Source organism: Nothoprocta perdicaria, unplaced genomic scaffold, assembly GCF_003342845.1.
Source record: "Nothoprocta perdicaria isolate Ctin4 unplaced genomic scaffold, notPer1 scaffold_76, whole genome shotgun sequence".
NCBI lineage: Eukaryota > Metazoa > Chordata > Aves > Tinamiformes > Tinamidae > Nothoprocta > Nothoprocta perdicaria.
Window position 1 is genome coordinate 3155217 of NW_020456043.1, and position 18369 is coordinate 3173585.

General features: G+C 45.4%; 1 protein-coding gene across 1 annotated transcript in view; it reads right to left on the reverse strand.

Moving 5' to 3' along the window:
- Positions 1–18369, reverse strand: part of FANCM (FA complementation group M) — a gene marked incomplete at its 5' end in the record, with an annotated part of 67047 nt that overhangs the window by 31570 nt on the left and 17108 nt on the right. The window contains 6 exon segments of the mRNA XM_026051507.1: positions 1449–1655; positions 2278–2462; positions 7658–7759; positions 8298–8426; positions 11660–11792; positions 12616–12747. Coding sequence (XP_025907292.1) covers positions 1449–1655; positions 2278–2462; positions 7658–7759; positions 8298–8426; positions 11660–11792; positions 12616–12747 — 888 coding nt within the window.

Below are 18369 nucleotides of genomic sequence, written 5' to 3' on the forward strand. Positions count from 1 at the left end.
AAAGATGCTCTCKGAGCACAAGTGAGGGATGCTAATGGCTGGTTGTGCCAAACCACCCCACCGGCAGGCTGGTGTCTTACTTTGAGCCTAAAACAGGCAAAAAGTGCTTTTGTACAACAAGCTCTACGCTACTCCCTGCTTCACAGCTCCAGGAAAAGCTTAGCTTTTCCCTTTGCTGCACAGATGGTGTCAGCCGGGCTGAGGAGCTGGAGAGGCCCTGGCGCCYGCACGGCCTCCAGGCCCCCACATCTGCATCTGTTCAAACCTCCGCCCCCAGGCTCGGGCACGTCACAGGAGCTAGTGCGAGAGCATCTGATGGAGGCCTGCGTGGAGAATCTCCACGTTATCACGAGAGCTGGAAGGAAACTATACCAAAAAAGAAAAAAAAGGCAATATTCTTCATCAATAAAAGTTTGATGATCTCAAAACAAAATATTACATAAAATGACCRTTCTGCCCGGGGCAAGGTTCTGCTTCAAGGGTTTCTGAGTGACWCTGAAAATTTTATGAGATTTAAGGGACCATGTTAATAACTCCTTGCAGAGTGCAGTTTCCAAAAGCAATCAGTCTTCCTAAGTAACACATGAAAATGTCTATTAAAGACACTATTCACATTTATTATCTTTAACTCGATAGATCCTTCAAAGAAGCTTCCTTTCCCCGGGCAGGACTGTTTAAGCCCCTCACTTTGGAATTAAACCTCCGCTACCTACAAATTTAAACTAGAGGCACAATAAAGGAAAGGAGAAGACACATTTTGAGCTTACACTTGGCATACACAGATCTCAGGCTGCACTTCATGAACTGGGATCCAACTAAGAACTCAGGCAGTGACGCAGACCCCAGAGGTGCCGGGGCCAGAAGGGGGTTTGTGCCGCGAGGAGGCTGCCACGCAAGGAGGGCTGCACGGCAGGGCTGCAGCTGCCATCGCAGAGGCGCGGACCCGAGTACGGCTGCTGCCAGGAGGCCTCGTCCCGCCTCGCGGGAGGGCTGCGCTGCCTTCCCCAGGCGCGGCCGGCAGCCCAACAGGATTAACCAGCTACATCCCGAGTCGAGCGCCGCGGCTGGGGAATTTAGCAAAAGTAGCTTTCGGCTAAGCTGATCCGGGCAGGCCTGACGCTGCGGCTCAGCGCCCGCCTGACCGCACAGCACAGCCCGCAACTCCCGCAGCCGCCGCCGCTTCCACACGCCCTTCTGGAGCCTGGCAAAACTAACGAATGGAAATAACAAAAAACAAGCCTTCCTCTCAGTATCAGTTATCTAAAAAATGAGAACAAAGGCTTAAAGACCTTAACATGGAGAAAGTACGTGGATTTTTAGAATATTGCAGGTGCTCCTGTCCCAAGAGTTAGGCCGGGACTGCCAGGGTTTTAAGCCCAGGGCCCATAGCCCTCTGAAGAGGCTGGGGTTGTCCTGCTCCCCGTGCCCGGGCGGGAAGCACTGCTCACCCGCTCCTCCCGCCCCTCCGCAAGGACCACCACGATGCGGCCCTGCCGCCTGCGCCCCGTCCGGCCCATCCGCTGCACCAGGCGGATCGGGCTCTTCTGCGCATCGAAGCAGATGATGAGGTCGACTTCTCCAATGTCTAGGCCTTCCTCCCCAACGCAGGTGGAGACCAGGGTGTTATAGCCACCTTCGCGGAAGCGCTTGACCACCTGAGTAAGGGATTAAAAAGACATCACACACGTTAGCTGGAGCGCTGTCACACACATGTAGCACCGTGCATCAGCTTCATCCAGCAGCTGAAAAACTGAACTGCATTTTAAGGTTATGAATGTGCCTCTGTTTTTCCAAGGTTATCAACTACTTCATTCAGAACTGATGACCAAAATAGAACACGTGAATTTTATCAGGACCCGATTCTTCTTTTCTTAAAGAAAAGGAGGGAAAACATTCCATATTCTGAGTTTAAAATCTATGTTCTCAAATGTACAATTAAGTACTTTTGTTTAAAAAGCTTTATTACATGAAAATATATGGACATTGCTTTTGCATTTACAAGAAAAAATGCCCTAAGCAAACAAATAATTATTTAAATAGTTTTCAACATTTTAAAATGTGTAAAATTTAGTACTTCTTACTATTCTAATTGTATAAAATACTTGCATTTATATATTTGGCTCAGTGAGCACAATCTCAGATACTCCAGTAGCCATTGCATTACCCGGGAATTCACTAGTGATATTGCAAGGTTGTGTGTGCGCTATAGATCTATATTAACTATTCAGACAATTACTTGTACAATGAACACTTTCACACAGCCCATCATCTCTTTACCTCAAGCTGCTCCTTTTGGGTGAAGCCTCTGGTGCTCTTCCCTGTGGAATGGCCCACGAAGGTCATGACTCGCACAACAGGATGGAGCCGTGAGAGCATCTCCGCGATTTCCTGCACGCTATCTCGAAACGACGAGAAGATCATTACCCTGGTATCCATCGAGTCGTTTTCAGACGTGCTTTGACCTGTTTAAATTATCAAATAAAAGTATTTTTGTATGTATTTTTAAGATAATAAATAATGCAAGGAAAGCTCATCCCCCAGGTCACAAATTCCCAGCTCTCATCCAGCTCCAGGGTCAGAAGATTTTGTCCAAACATACTCACTATAAAAACTTAAAAGAAAAATATTAAAACAAAATCTAAATAGGTCAACCCAAAGTACTAGTAGTTAATACTGACAGTCAGGAATTTCTCAGTCTGATGAGACAAACCTCTTTGTTCTCAGAAAACATTTCAAGATGCGCCTGGCCAGACAGCCTCCTCCCTGGGATCGGCAGCGTTCAGTTTTGCAGGCTTTGCACCAGCTACGCTGAGAATTTCTCCAGGCACATTAGTAACATTGCTCTGAAAAGCTCAAGTTTGTAAATAAGTGTCTTGAAGTAAAGTTTAAACCTTCTTCCAAAGAGACTCTAATGTGATTTTTAAAGTTGCTCCTTATGCGCCCYGTGGCATTAAGAGGTTATCAGTGCTCGGCAGTAACAAGTGCCACTGTCGTCGGTGTGGCGGGAACGCAGCGGGATCAGCAGTCTGGGATTTGCTACAGAGAGTCACCTCTAGTTCTACGATATAGGGTCCTTGTGAGAGCAGAGAAAGAAAAGTCCAAAAATCTCCTGTATCTACCCAATCTACCGGAATCTGTTGCATCTGAATGACCTGTCATCACCAWTTTTTGCATTATTCCTTTTCATGGCGAAAATAACCATTACCCTAAAGAAAAACAACTGTTTGACTGATTCACCCTGAAGCGGCAGATAGCAGGACATTTAAATCAGCTGAGAAAGTGAAATATTGTGTATCTCTAGCCTGCAGATGGTTTATTTGGACAGCAGTATTAGTCACAGCCACATGCTGCAAGTGGCCAAAAATGCAGCTATTTCCTTGACATCTCTTCAAATAACATTTATTTCCCGCTCAGGCATTCAACTATCAGCCAAATACCACAAGGAAAATAAAATTGCACAGAAAACCAGAACATTAACTTTAAAAGACTTTAGCAAGCCACCTTTCAATTCCTGAAGGTCCCTCTGGTTTCCATCATCAATTGCTGGCATCAGCACAGCCTCGTGTGCTACTCAGACTTGGCACCAGCAGAAATCAAACAGATTTCAGGAGATGAAGAGCTCCTGAAGAGCTTTACTACACACTTCTCCACAAAAGACCTTTACCTCATCAAAAAGGAAAGACAACTTGGACAAAGAATAAATTTTCTCAAGTCTGCCTCTATAAAAAGCTCTTTTCCTGAATACATGAAGAATAGGTACTTGACCACAGTCACATGCTATGTCTACAGCCATAGTACCAAGCTCTTTCCTGAAACTAAAGCCCATGTATGATATAAATATACACACACATATATATACACACATACACATAATATATACACACATACACGTAATATATACAACTCTCTGACCACCTACCAAAACTTCCAGTCTCMCCTTTCATTTTGCATAGGGATGCACAGAAACGCTCAAGCCATCTTCACTGCCTTGCACAGACAAGCTGTAGCTCAGCTGCACTTTCCCCGTTTCTTCCTAAGGAAACCGGGAAGTCAATGGGGGTTAGGGAAAGCGCTGCCTCTGGACAAGCCTCCATCCCGTGGCTGCCAACCAAGGAGGCTGGCTGAGACGCCCCTGAGTCCCGACAACAGCACCAGGCGGCTCTGTGATCCTAATGAGATYGCTGCAGAAAACTGCTGGTGACACTGGAGTCGCCTGCCATGCACAGCCAAGCAAGGCCTTGAAATCAGACGGCTCGTGATGCACCACCTTTAACGAGGAACCAGAGGGTTGCACGCTGCTAGGCTGCATTCCCCATAATTTGCCACGCTGAGCACACAGATAAGCCATATATTCTAGAAAAAGTGCATGTTGGATGCATTATACTTATATGAGTTCATTGTATTTTCTACCACTAACTTCATGTTAAAAAAAAAATATGGATATAAAATAATATGTATGGAATAATGATGTTGAGCTGAACATGACCTGAATAGCAACAATGTTCGGCAGCATCTGCTTTTGTGTTGTAAAAGGTTTTGTACTGCTGCCCTTTCCTCCTTGACCTTACCTGAGACCAGCCTTAGGAAATTGAAGGTCCCAGCGGCCCATAATCAATCTGAGAAGTAATCCAGGCATGGCAGATTAGCCGGGGAGCTCGTTATGCTGAGCCATCATTTCTTATCAACTGGCCAGACCACAATCCAGTGCCTACCTGAGCTGCTGCTAGGTGCATGTGGCGGCGTGGGGCGCGCGCAGCACCGAGGGGACGGCGGCACCGAGGGGGATGGTGGCACCGAGGGGACCATGGCACCGAGGGGACGGCGGCACCGAGGGGACGGCGGCACCGAGGGGACCATGGCACCGAGGGGACCATGGCACCGAGGGGGACGGCAGCTGTGACCGGTCTGGCTCACGGCGCGCTCGCTGCTCCAAACGCAGACAGAGCGCCCCGGCGCTGGCGGCTCCGCTCCTGCTTTGCCCTGGAGATGTCATGCACTCAGTGGCAGGACCCCAAACAAACACCCRGTCTATTTCCCACTGCTCACACAGTGGCCACCGGCCCATACAATGCTTGAGAGTGGAAGAGACCCCTGGGATCATCTAGTCCAGCCCCCTGCTCCAGCAGGGACACCCAGAGCACGGGGTGGCATCCGGGAGGGCTTGGAAGGTGTCCACAGAAGGAGCCTCCATCACCTCTCTGGGCAGCCTGTGTAGGTTTTTGTTCCAGAGCCTTCTGATGGAGCARAGAGAGATGCAATTAAGTGCAGAATTTTAATAAGCACTCAGGTTTTTATTGACAGGCTTGAGCCAAATCCCTGTCTGGAGGAGGGAGCAAGGAGGACACGGGTGTGTTGTGGCTCGGCCCAGGCACACAGCCGGGGTGGAGCTGCTTGCGCATGCGGGCGTTGGAGATGACTTGCAAGGACCTGGCAGTCAGGGTGGAAGTGCAGGTTTGCGGTTATTGCACAAAGATGTTATCAAAGACGCGATGACACAATGAATAACAAGCCAAATAAACAAACTTACAATGTATTTCTGTCCATTGCCCAGTACATTGGGTTTGGGGATGCAAAACTTTATGTATTATGACACCAACCACATTCCCTAGGCAATTAGGATGCCTCCAACTTCGTGATTAGACTGAATTGTGAAGTGCTTTCTTGCCTTGTATTATAGGAACAGACTTCACAATCAGTTGCTCCTCCTTTTTTCAAATTTAGCTATATGAATCTAGAGACCTGGTGTAAGGAAAATGCTTCCTATTCCTTTTAGTCCAGACAAAAGAAAAGTATGAGAGAAAGGAGAATGGAACAAAAGGCTTTTAATTTCACACTGAGGTGTGAGGGGTCATTACTCCTAGGAGGCAGCTGTGTATCAGGAACCCACCTACACGTTCCCCATCCATTTTAAATGAGGGAAGGAAGTGTATCTAATACTAAAACCATCTATCAAAGAGGAAAACTGGAATATAGGTAGTGGTGGCAAAACACACTTACTTGCTAGCATCATTAAAAAGCAATTACTTATGTGTGTGGGAGGAAGGGAATAACTTGTAACGTCACAGAGAATTTTAATTCTGTTTCCCATTCCTATATGCACACAGAAATGACAAAAATTGTATGAAATAAAGAATACCAGCAGCACAGGATTTAACCAGGTTTTCCATCTTCAAACCCAATCAGCTTAATTCTATACATCTTCATTTACTTATTTTAATATCATATTAAACAAAATGCTAGAAGAACTACATACTTTTATATAATAGATTAAAAGGAAAATCCATGCTTTGATGTCAACAAATCTAGCATAACGTAACTGCTGTAATAATCAAGACATATAAAATATGTGGAAGCATATTAAAGCCAAAGGTCAAAGTGAAACATTCAAAAGACAGTTTCTTTTATGGTCTTTTTACATTAAAATAATTTTCCTTTCAGATAAGCACAAATATCCACATATTACTGATAGTAAGAAACATTTTAGATAGCAGTCCAAATCTCTATTGAAAGTTTTAGRAGCAAAAATAGCAAAACAAAAACCTCATTCCTAGTTGGCCAAGCAGAAGCTGCCTCCTTCAAGGATTCGTACTGTATTTCTATACTGTACCACACAGTAGTTCACACTCCTTATGGGTAAGGAATGAAACTCTACCCAGTGTAGTACCTGGCAATAAATCAATTCACGTAGGTGCAACATTCAGCTGGCTGCACACACCTTATCTGCAGCAACCCGCATGCCAACGCAAGCCCCGGAGCTGCATCATCCCCACAGAGACTCTTAAGACTGAGCGAGTCTCTGCTTTGAGGAAAAGCCTTTCGTGAAGCTCCGTGCTGGGCTACTGGCACCATCCTCCCACTCACACACCGTGTGARACAGCAGCAACTGCACAGCCAGTCCAACCGGGCAGACCAAGCACCCCCTCTGCTAAGAACAGCCAAAAACTCATTTGTCTCTAATTTACTTCTTATAGGTGCTGACATCAAGACATCTCCAAGAAAAAGGTACAAGACACTCCGCAATTAAGAACTAAGGGATTTTTTTTCTCCAAAGCACTCAATTTCTCTCTTTGAAATTACAGGACAAGATTGACAATACAGGACAATTTCAGGACAATTTCTTGTCCYGAAATTACAGGACAAGAAGAAAAGGGGTTATTTGACTATTGTCATTTCTCAACACTGTAGGGATAATTGGTCTTGAAAAAAATATCTGAGAGAGTATTTTAAGACAGAAAATCTTTCTGGTTTGGTTGCAGGGATCAGGGTTATATATTAATAAATTGCTTTTAACAGTATTATCAAGAAAGCCTTTTAAGAAAGACTTAAGTAGAGCACAATTTACAATATCTGCTTTGAAGATGCCACCCAAAACAAATTCAGTGGCTATAGAAATTATCAGACATTGTAACACCAGTAAAAGTGGTTATCACTGCTGTGCTAAATGGTTAGAACAGTTTATATCAAATTCATAGTGATGACTTACAGAAAGTTATTTTTCAATAATAATAATAATTTTCTAAAGAATAGCTTTTCACATGTGGATGCCCATACATGCAAGACAATAAGGACACACTTGAATAAATAAGGTGATAAGTCAGTAGGATTGCACTCATTTTCATCCACAAGTTCTATTTTACAGGTAGGTTTTAGCACTTACCAGAACATCCTTGTTTCCAGGATTCAAAGTGCTTTACTACAATTTCCTCCAATTTCCTTAATTTTGGATGACTGTAAATGAATTCTTTTTTGTTTTCAGACACTGGAAGGACACAAAGTAATTTAGGATAAGTATACCTGCAGTATCTATAAGGGCTCAGTGAACTTCACTTTCTTACATCCTGCCTCTGAGTCAGACATAAAAATTCTCAAMACTCGTTCTAATTATATTCACCTAAACAAAAACTTCAGTGAATTACTTACAGAAAAAAAATGTAAAAGTATATCATTATTTTGCTATGATCACATTGTAAAGATACATTGTCAGTCTAATTATATTTAAGAATTAAAGAATATTTTATCTCTATATTTTAATTCAAATTAAAAGCTTCCAGTAAGCAAAGCTCATTGGAAGGTCACTAGAATGACTAAAAGAGGATAAAAAGAAAACGGAGTCTAATGAAAACTTAATTTTGAATGAAGAACATGAGCCAAGTTTCACTACGAATGTGCGGGTGCATCCACAGACCCTGGAGAAGTATCTCCTGTTTCATTCAACACYGTCTCTGCTCTAACAGAGATGGAATTGGGGAAGAAGCGCCGGAAAGTAAACTGGGAGTCTTTGAAAGGGAAGCACTGACCTGGTCTGTCCTTGTGCAGACTCCCGTTCGCTGGAGTCAGAGATGCGTCTGAAAACATGGCTCTGAGCTGCTCATACAGCTTCACGAAGTCCTCGTTGCGACCAAGTTCGTTTCTTGTACGAGTTAATCCTTTATAAAAAGTTTCCATATCTTAGTATTCAACCTCCAGAGTGTAGCTAATTTTTGCTATGCAAAAGAGAGGTTTCCCTGAAGTAATCAGCTCTTTTTGAGAGCTAAAATTTACATGTCAGCTTTAAAAAACAAATATTGTTAATATTCATTTTATATTTTTTCATATCAATATATTTTTCAGGAAAGATGACATTATAGAATGTAAACATGAAAATTATATGGATGGAAAAGCAGCCTTGGCTCTATTGAGAAACTGAGGAATTTTATGTCAGCTTACATCAAAAACCTCTACAACTACCATAAATGCTTCCAAGTACCCAACAAAAAGGCAGCCCATTGCTTAAAAAGAATGTTTCTTGAATGCTTTTATGACAATGCTGAGAAGAATTTTGTCCTAGTGGAACCAGAAACACAATTCACCAAAACCTGTACAGAGGAAATGATTCTTTCTATCAGCGACCTATCAACAGCGGATAGGAACTTAGGGAATGTGAGAAACTATGAAATACATGAAAGGCTCTTTAGTGCCTAGGGCCAAGAGCACCACAATGCGCTCAGAAACGGCAAAMTGAGCATGTGTAAGACTAATAAACTGCAAAATACCAAGGGTATAATCACACAGGTTACTAGCATATGCATCTTTATGTTGTATATTATACATTATCTTTAATATTTATTATACTCAATTATAATACACACATGTTATTACATACATAGACAACGCACAGTGTATAATATACAGCGGGTACTGTACATTCTTGCTTTAGCTGCAGGACAAGGCTCTGGCACTTTAACGGAGCTCAGCTGTGGCTGCAGTAGCTTCCACACGGCAGCACACACTGACCCAGGAAAGTGGCCCATTTGGAGACCAAAAGAGAGCAGGAAAAGAAAGTAGATGGAAATTTGTGTCATCAGAAGTGTGGCCAAGGCCACTGGCACCCGTCAAGCTGGCAGTGGCAAGCTGAGAGATCTGGAGTGACTGCAAAGAGTTGCAGAAGACTTGCAGTGTTTGGAGAAAATGACTCAACAGAGCTAGAACAGGTACAAGAGAAACAATAATGATGACCAGAAGTATGAAACATTCTCTACAAAAATATTAAAGTTAGATGGCTTCTGCCTAAAAAAAAGGTGAGACCTTCTACAATTTGGCACTCAAGAGAGTAAGAATGAGACAATCTAATTTTCAGGTGGAACAGCTCTTGGTGGAGTTTACACAGGGTCTGCACAAACATCGGTACCAATAAAGGGAGGTAAAAGAAATGAATGGCTGGAAGCAGGAGGCAGAGTCTGCCAAGGGCAGCACAAAATTATGCTGACCAAAGGTGATGTTGACTAAAGGTGACCCCCAAGAAGTGTCCTCCTGGTGAAGGGAACAGCATTTCTTCCTTGGGCCACAGGCACGTAGGCACAGTGAAGCCTCCCAGCCCATACCCGCTCCCAGGACGCAGCGGGGACACTGGAGCCGCGGCAGGAGGGCGGCTGCAGGCGCCCTGGCCGAGCGGCGCCCCTGGACGCCCACCAAGCTGGGACGGACACGCTCGGAGAATCACGAGGCCGACCACAACGGCAAGAGTAAAGCCAAGGCCTCAATAACCTCCTTGCTACTGCATGCAAACCCRGGCAGGCAGGGTGGTAAACCAGCTCTAAAAACTCCCTCTAACCCTCATGCTTTCTCATGAGGCTGGGACATGTACTTGGCACTTCACTGCCATCCGGAGTGCAGGGCTCCAGCGATCAGGAATTCTGTGTGCCTGTGAGATTCAKCAGGAATCAGAAGCGCTCCCTGTGACGCATGTGTCACACACCCCGCAGCAAGCGGCCCCGCAGACAYGGCACTGCTGCCCCTACCCCGCAGTTCAGACACATTCAAGCACTTGGGCACGATCAGTATTTAACTGGCACTGCTTCTTGTTTGCCTTCTTCATAGCGCTTCAATCTTAGCACTAAACTGCGCTGGGAGCTTAACCAAGGAATTCTGTGTCAAGCTGGAGGCTCATCACTTGTTCAATATTATGGCATAAAGCAGAACCAAGCAGTTGCAATTAGATCAAGTGTCAAACTTCTTCATGCAAACCACTCAACACGCCACAGGGCAACAGATGGGCTGGGGAACTTAATATATCCCAAATTCAATCACTTCAAATAAAACATATACTTGTCAACTGTGCAAGAACTTTGGGCCAACAAGCATCTCAGATCTCAAAGGAGACACAGACACATCCTGCAGTCACAGCAGAATTTCCTCATTTGGTTCAGAATCCAGGATGATGACTCCTACATACTGGRTTTGGGCAACCTGATAAACTGAACAACAAGGGCTACCTACCCTCAGACAAGAAACCTTTTCTGGTTTTCATCAGCTTGCTAGGACATAGATATTTGGGGGTTTTACCTTAAATGCTGTGGGATCTCAGTGCTCTTTGAGCTAGAGCACGGTGTCAGAGCCAGGCTTAGGAAGCACAGAGCAGGGCTCCTGCGGACGGGCAGCTCTCCGGAGCGGAGGCGGGAGAGCAGCCGAACTCGGGCTCGGGAAGGGGCAGCAGGGCAGCCCGTGTTGGCGCACGGTGAGCGGGCAGCTCAGCACCCTGCCCACCCTAACCTTAATGCTCGTCTTTTGGCCTTCCTCACTGGAAAGTGTGTAAATACATAGAGAAGCCTTAGGAAAACAGAAGTCTCACATGAGGAAGGGAAACTCCTGTTCCAAGCAAGCATAATGCCTTATCCTTGCTTACACTATAAAAAAAAGGAGAGGAGTTCTATATGCTTCAGGAGTAAGCGGAGAAGATGTGACAAGGTCAGTATAAAAATTCTAGAGTGACAGCTCTAAATTTGTATTTAAACAAAATACTTGGCAAAAATACTTAAAATTGTTACTATTTTTTGCTAAGAACATCAAGGAAGGAATTGCTTTAAGAGGCCACATCCTTTCTTGAATTAATTTGTTTAATTTAATTTGGTATTTTTTTTAATTTTCTCTCCTGAGATACTACTGTCACTTACTCCAAATTCTATTTGTCTTCCCCATTTTCAAAACTGCTCCCATCCTGTATAACTATTTTCAACGCTGAATGACATATTTCCAAGGGGGATGAAGGAGAATTAAAAAAAAAAACATTTATATTTGCAACCTATTCATTAAATTAAATATTTGATCAACAGTATTTATACATATGAGATAAATTAATGGGTCAAATGGGTCAAAACGAGGGATGCTTCTGAAGACTTTTCACCTTTTGATCCGTCCATAATTCCACAAAGGTAGATAAATAATGATCGTAATCCCATTTGCAGCAGCAGCTCATAACCATGATATAAACTAATACAAAGTGCAAAATCTCCTTCAATTGTGCCTTGTAGTATTCCCTGTGAACACAGAAATGACACATCAGATTAAAAAAGTCAATAAGCAGGAATCATACTATTAACTCTTATGACAAAAAATTAGATTAACATCTGAAAAATGGAACCAAAGGAAAAAAAATAATGCACAGTAAGTGTTTTGYCTAGCAAAAACTACAGGAAAGGGGTTAGGGAATCCCTAAGGATCAGTCATGGCAGTTTTCTCCTCTTATTCAATTTTTTTCCAAAATAGCTGTATTAGCTTCCAAGGTTAGCTCATTACTTTCCAGTGAAATAAACTTCCAATGAAAGCCAAAATCTGAYAGCTGAACCATCCATCAATATTTGACAAAACTAGAGATTCCGGTCATGTCTATCTAGGCCACAAAGCTTAAGTAAGGATCGTTGTCTTTCCTCTTGTGAACTATTTCCTAATATCGTTTTTAAGGTATACTGGTGATTTTTTTGTTCRGTTGCTTGCTTTTTAAGGCAATATTCTAAGTTTTTGGCTTCATGGCAGTTCAACTCAAGTTTGACCCCTCTATGGCAATTTACAGAAAAATAGGGGTAGCAATATCACTTTGAGGTCAAGGTGTAGTTTGCACAGTTAAAAAGTGCAATGCAAGTTCCTAGTGTAATTTCAGCTTGCAAATGAAGGTTTTTTGCTTTTTCTCTAAACTTTCCTATATTAGTCTCAAGAAATCTGGAACAAGTAAGTGCTTGTTATCCATAGSCTACAAAGAGAATATTATAATGGAAATGTAAGTTAAAACCTATCAAAAAACATTCAAAACTACAAAATATGACTAATTGATATGCTAAAAACACGAAAATTAATTATATTTACCGCATTTTGTGAAGAAGGGTTCTTCCTAAATTGATCCCTTGCTAGAATTATCTGATACTTGGTAAGGCTGGGAATCTCCCGCCTCGCTAAAACTCCTATTTTAATCAGGCGGCCAGCAAATGTTTCTAGCACCTGCAAACAAAACAGAAAAGCATACATGAGATGTGAAGGCAAGGCTAAAATTCCTCGAAAGGGTGGAATGTCCTTGTCTTTACTCTTGATAATAGTTCCAGCGCCAGGAACGCCGTTCGATTGGACACATCACATGTAGCTGCTCTCCACATGAGCGGAGCAAGGGAAGTGACCTGCACTAATTCACCCTAATCCTGTTTTTCCTCTTTGTTCCCTGGCCTTAGGTGGGCAGGATTTTTTTCAGGACTTAGTTTTGCCTGAGCGTTAACTCTGCAGTAATTGGACTAATCAGATTTGCACTGCGAACAGGACTAAATCTGGTGGCCCACTTGGCTAGCAGTCCCCAACGCACGCTGGTGTGCTGGAGCACCACAACACGCTCCTCCCAAGACGGCCTGGACTTATTCTCAGGGGATGTGGTGYTTGATGCCTAGTCACATGCAGCATTTCCTGGGTTTCCTAAGCCTTGTAAGGCCGGGTTGGCTGAAGCAGTGTCAGGAGGAAGGAAGGCAACAGCACAACAATGCCCTGAATGGCTCTTCCTTTTTTTTTGCTCTTCTTTCAGCTGACTGAAAACCGCGTCCAGCCAGAACAATAAGAGCAAGTCTGGCTTTGGGACTCGGAGCAAAACTTCAGCTTCTGCAGACAAAACCCCCCAGGAGGAAAAGAAAACCAATTTAAAATACAGTGTATGTTCTAGCACTAAGTAACAATACTTTAYTTATCCTCTCCACACTTTCAGAGTACTCTGGGTTACTGGAGTCTGTTCAGATGCACTGAGGTTTTCAACAACCACTGCCTGTTTGTGCTCCTCACTGCACCAGCAGTTTGGTCTCTCTRGTTTCATGCCTCCTAAATCTGGTCCTGCTTTAGTGTCCTGCTCTGGGTACAGTGCCCGCCTGGCACCGAGTGGGAAGCCCTGCGGAGGMGGGTGGGAATAACCACAGCTGCAGCTCTATTAATCCTGAAGGCACCAACACTGCGGAGAGCTTTGGAAGAGCAATCGGGAAATCGTGAGGGCAGCAGCTCAACTGGGAAAAGGAGGCCCTGGGAAATTTCCACAGATGCCACAGGTTCCGTGTACACAGATCCCTTATAAACGAGTCACCAAGCCAGGCAGATGAGAGCAGAGGGGCTGGAGGGACGCAGTGGGGATGAGTGGAACCCCTGCAGCCCCCGAGCGCTCTGCTGCACTGCGGGCTGCTCCGGCCGAGTGCTCAGCACCRCTCCGACGGGGCACGGCAAGGAGGGCACGAGGGCTGGCACCCCAGAGCCCGCGGGCACTGACAGCCCGGGCCAAGCACAGACCCACACCCCGCAGCTGCTCCCGGCACACACGGCGCGTTCATGTTCACACTGCGCTCCCCAGGGCGCCCACGGGGCCCACGCCACGTCCGGCTCCTCCGCCCGGCCAGCACCCGCTGGAGCCCACACCGTCGCCAAGAGGTGCCAGAGGAAGGGGAAAACCCAGGGCTTATTTGAAAACGCAGTCAAAAACATTTGCTAAGAAAACAGCSTGAAGGTTTAACACTCAAAATTTTGTCTTTTACAATTAGCTTGCTCTGTTTCTTTTAAATCTGGCTGTCAGTGTAAAAACTTACTGTTCTTTCTTTAATGGGATACCATTAAAATTGCATTTTGCCCTCTCCTCCAGCAGTTCAGCAATGAGGATACTTGAGCTACCGCAAATCAAGCTTAAACTATAGAAACAGAATCAGTCTCTGAATTCAAAATTGTTTCCTAAAAAAGGAATGAGTTTTTGCATTAAGAAGTAATGCCCACAACAGCACGATACTGTAGCACGGGTGTACTATGCCTCACACTGCTTGCMTAGCTCTTTCCTAAAATTTTCCATTACACCTATTTTTATGTTTTATCTCTTGACCTGGTTTGTTACATTTAAGAAAATTATATTGCCACTGTGTGCTCAATGTACAACCCCTGTCTGATTTAATCATCTTCCACAAAACAAACCCAGGAAGACTATTATGAAAGACAGCGGGTTCCAGGCACCTGTAGCTTCAAAACTAATCAGGAACAGTAAACATAACCTACTTAGAGGAGGCAGAGAAACAAGCACTACTCAGAGTGATTGCATTTCTCTTGTTTCTATACCTTTATTTTAATTAAAAAGATAATACTTCTGGAAAGTCTCTTCGATCTTTCTAGAATATTTAAGTGTTATGTTACTCATTTGAAAACAGAACTGTAGCATTCATTTATATGAATGTCTTGCTAGCACTAATGGCTTTTTTTTTTTAAATACCTCAGAATTAGCTGGCAAAGCTGACCTATGCACTCCCAGTGTACAAAGGGGACCTGTACAGCTACCCCACACTACACTACACCTGCCAGGACCCCAGAGGCTGGACAAAGTGCCTGCCACTTCACGCTGCCTTTCTGCAGCGTGTACTCGAGACTACCCCAAAACCYGCAGCTCGGCCCCCAGCACCAGCTGGGAACAGCAGCGCGGGGCATATCCAGAAACAACAGGGCCAAGAGCTGTTTACTGYGCACTGACAGGCTTTGTTTGCTCTTAGCACAGATGAAAAATGAAGGCTCGAAATCTATTCCCTGGAGACCAGCTGGAAACAAAAGATCTGCCCTCCTTGCTTTACTGCAGATTCGCCATCTTTCTTTGCCAAAGAAAAACAAAGAGAAAAGAAAAAAAGAAAAAAAGCAGCAAAGAAAACAACAACTTGCTCGCCTGCATGTAAATAACCCGGTTTGTAGGGCCCCATCTTCCCACGTAGCCCCAGGAAGCCCCAGGAAGCCCCAGGCCGGGGCCTCTCCGCAGCCCTGGGAGCTGCAGCGCGGAGCGCCCCATTTCAGCCGGTGCCCAAGAGCCCCCAGGCCAGGCCGGGCCGGCCCGTGGCGCCGCGGCCGCCCCGCGCAGGCCGGCTCCGGGTTGAACGAGGAGCTGCAGAGGGCACAAGAGCAACGGGCACAGGGCAGCGCATGAACAGCTAGAACATTCGCTTCTTCCTTTAGGAACAAAACTAGCAAGGTTCGGGCTTTGCAAGGGGAGGTTTGCAAGCCCAGCAGCTAAGGCTCCTGAGCACAAGCCCAAGACGCTCCGCTGGGAACAACGGGGCTGACGGAGCACGTGGAAACCCCGGGCACCGCAGTTCAAGCTCCGGGTCACCTTGCGCCGCTCCCCAGGCTCGTGGTCCAGAGCGTGCGTGGGTCGGCCACACGTTTCATCAAGCTTCTTCAGCCAYGAGAAGGAAAGACAACGAGCCTTTGGACATGAAGCAAGTTGGTTTATGACAGAGAAGACCACTGAGAAAACASGACGAGAGCTACCAATAGTGATCAATTTTGGTTATTCTCCTTGTATAATCTCAGAATTGAGACAGAAGATGTGCAAGTACGAGAGAGAACAGTGCTATATTATGTAAGCTCTGACCTCACACTTGTCTTTCCAAAAAAGAAAAAACAGCAAGAGACACACAGAAGGATGCAGTTTTGTGCTTTTTGTTGCTAGTGTTGTTTTTAAAAATTTCTTCTTCTTTCTTCCAAACTAACAGTGATCAACCGAACAGAGATCCCAGCTCCTCTGCCAGTTTCACTGTGAGGATCACATTAACTCATTCAGTCTCTGTACTCTCCAAAAACCTATCACACACATTTAAAACACCCTGTTCTTCCCTGAAAGCCAAGGTTGTTGACCAAAACTCACAACATTTCATCCTTCTCAACATTTTGTTTTTCTCTTGCTATAGCATTTTTCACTTAAAAGTTAGAACGACGTTCCACAGTTTTCACTTTTTAATTAATTTGGCTAGAAGTGTTTTTACTTCATGTTACAAACAGCGATAAAACAAAAAAACCCATCATTTTCAACTGTAATTAGTAACAGCCAACTACTCTATCAGTCCAAGTTAATAGCAGTGCTTAGACACAGACCATAATACAACTTCTGTACTATATCAAGGTTAGCTCTTTTTGTTTAATTTTAGCATACAACAACATAAAACCAAATCACAACACAAAGAAGTCATCTGTTCTAATGGGTCAATCCAGCATCATCTTAAGGTTTTAAGGATTATGGGACACTTCTCACCTGCTGGCAAATTAGGCTGTGATTACAGACAAACTTGCTGCTTTCCTCACCTCCAGCAAGCATGTTCAGCAACCCTCCAAAAAGAAACGGTTCAACCTTGGCACCTTTTTATTCCAACACTCCCTAGAGGATAAAAGAGTGGGTGCCGGAGTCACGGATGCAGGAGGGCAGGGGGAGCCTCCTCATGACCCTCGTGCAGAGCAAGGGCAACGGCCTCCTGCAAGACGCCAGGTTCCCTCACATGGCACTGGTAACACAGCTTCAGGGATTGCATACAAAGCCTCTGTCCACATGAACAAGGGCAGTGTAAACTCCCTAACTTCAGTTATTACGTGTGATTTGGACCGATGCACGTTGTGACTTAATTGAAGACATCAACCCAGAGCAACATAGCTGTGCTCTAACAGAGTTTAACAGCATCTTCAAGATGCCGTGAGGACGATGCTTTAAAATGATGTAAAGAACAGCAACTGCCCCAAAATATAGCCCACTTCTGCACATTTCAGTGAATTTTGTGGTTTTACACACCAAGTAGTTGACCATGAAATTRGCACATAAGGCAGCATCATTTCCAAGCACTTGTCAAGGATTTGCCTTCCCTGTGGACGTTCAGATCCAGCAGCCTGCGATGTTGACACTGKCCTCAGACATGAGGTCGGGTGGCCTCCATGCAGAACCATCTGACTCAATTACTTCAGCTAATGAAGTAGAAGAAAAGCTCCACTTTTTCCCCCAAACAAAACAAAATTAGTAGTAACAATAATAATAAGCAATATTCAGTCAGGAAGATAAGAAGGGTGCTCTCAGGGCATTCCTGCTGGTAGCAGTGCCTGCATTTCCAAGTTCTCAGAGAAGCAATGCTCTTGTGCTGCCCATCCTGATTGGGAGCAAGAACAGGCACTTCCTGGGAACAGCGGCATTTCAGCCAGAACTGGGGCGCTCTCCTTTCTAAAGCAGGGACCACTTCCCTGTCACTTCCCYGGTGGCAGGCAACAGACACTGAGACAGGAACCATGGGCAGAAAAAGGAGGGGGGATATTTAGTATCCCAGCGCAGGAAGCCAACAGCTGCTCTCTAGACTTTGGTCTCTAAACCAGATTTTCCTGCTGAGGATTCCAAGCCCTGGCAGCTTCCTCACTCTGCCCAAGAACGGCATATCGAGCACCTCCTTTCTGCTGAGCCACGATCCGGGCAGCCAGTGTGGGACCCCTGAGAGCAGCCCCGCCTGCCCCAGTGCAGGGTGCAGGTCTTTCCCGCCTGCCCAGGCCATGGGAGACCCCTGAGAGCAGCCCTGCCTGCCCCAGTGCAGGGTGCAGGTCTTTCCCGCCTGCCCAGGCCATGGGAGACCCCTGAGAGCAGCCCCGCCTGCCCCAGTGCAGGGTGCAGGTCTTTCCCACCTGCCCAGGCCAGCGCTGCTTGCAGGGCTCTCCGCCCGCTGCCACAGCCGGCCCCGAGCAGCACAACCCCCTTTCGAAGCCGAAGCGCCGCGGGCTCTGGCAGCCCCGGCCCTCAGCCCGGCGGGTGCTGCGGGGCCGGCAGGAAGCAGGGGCTGGCGA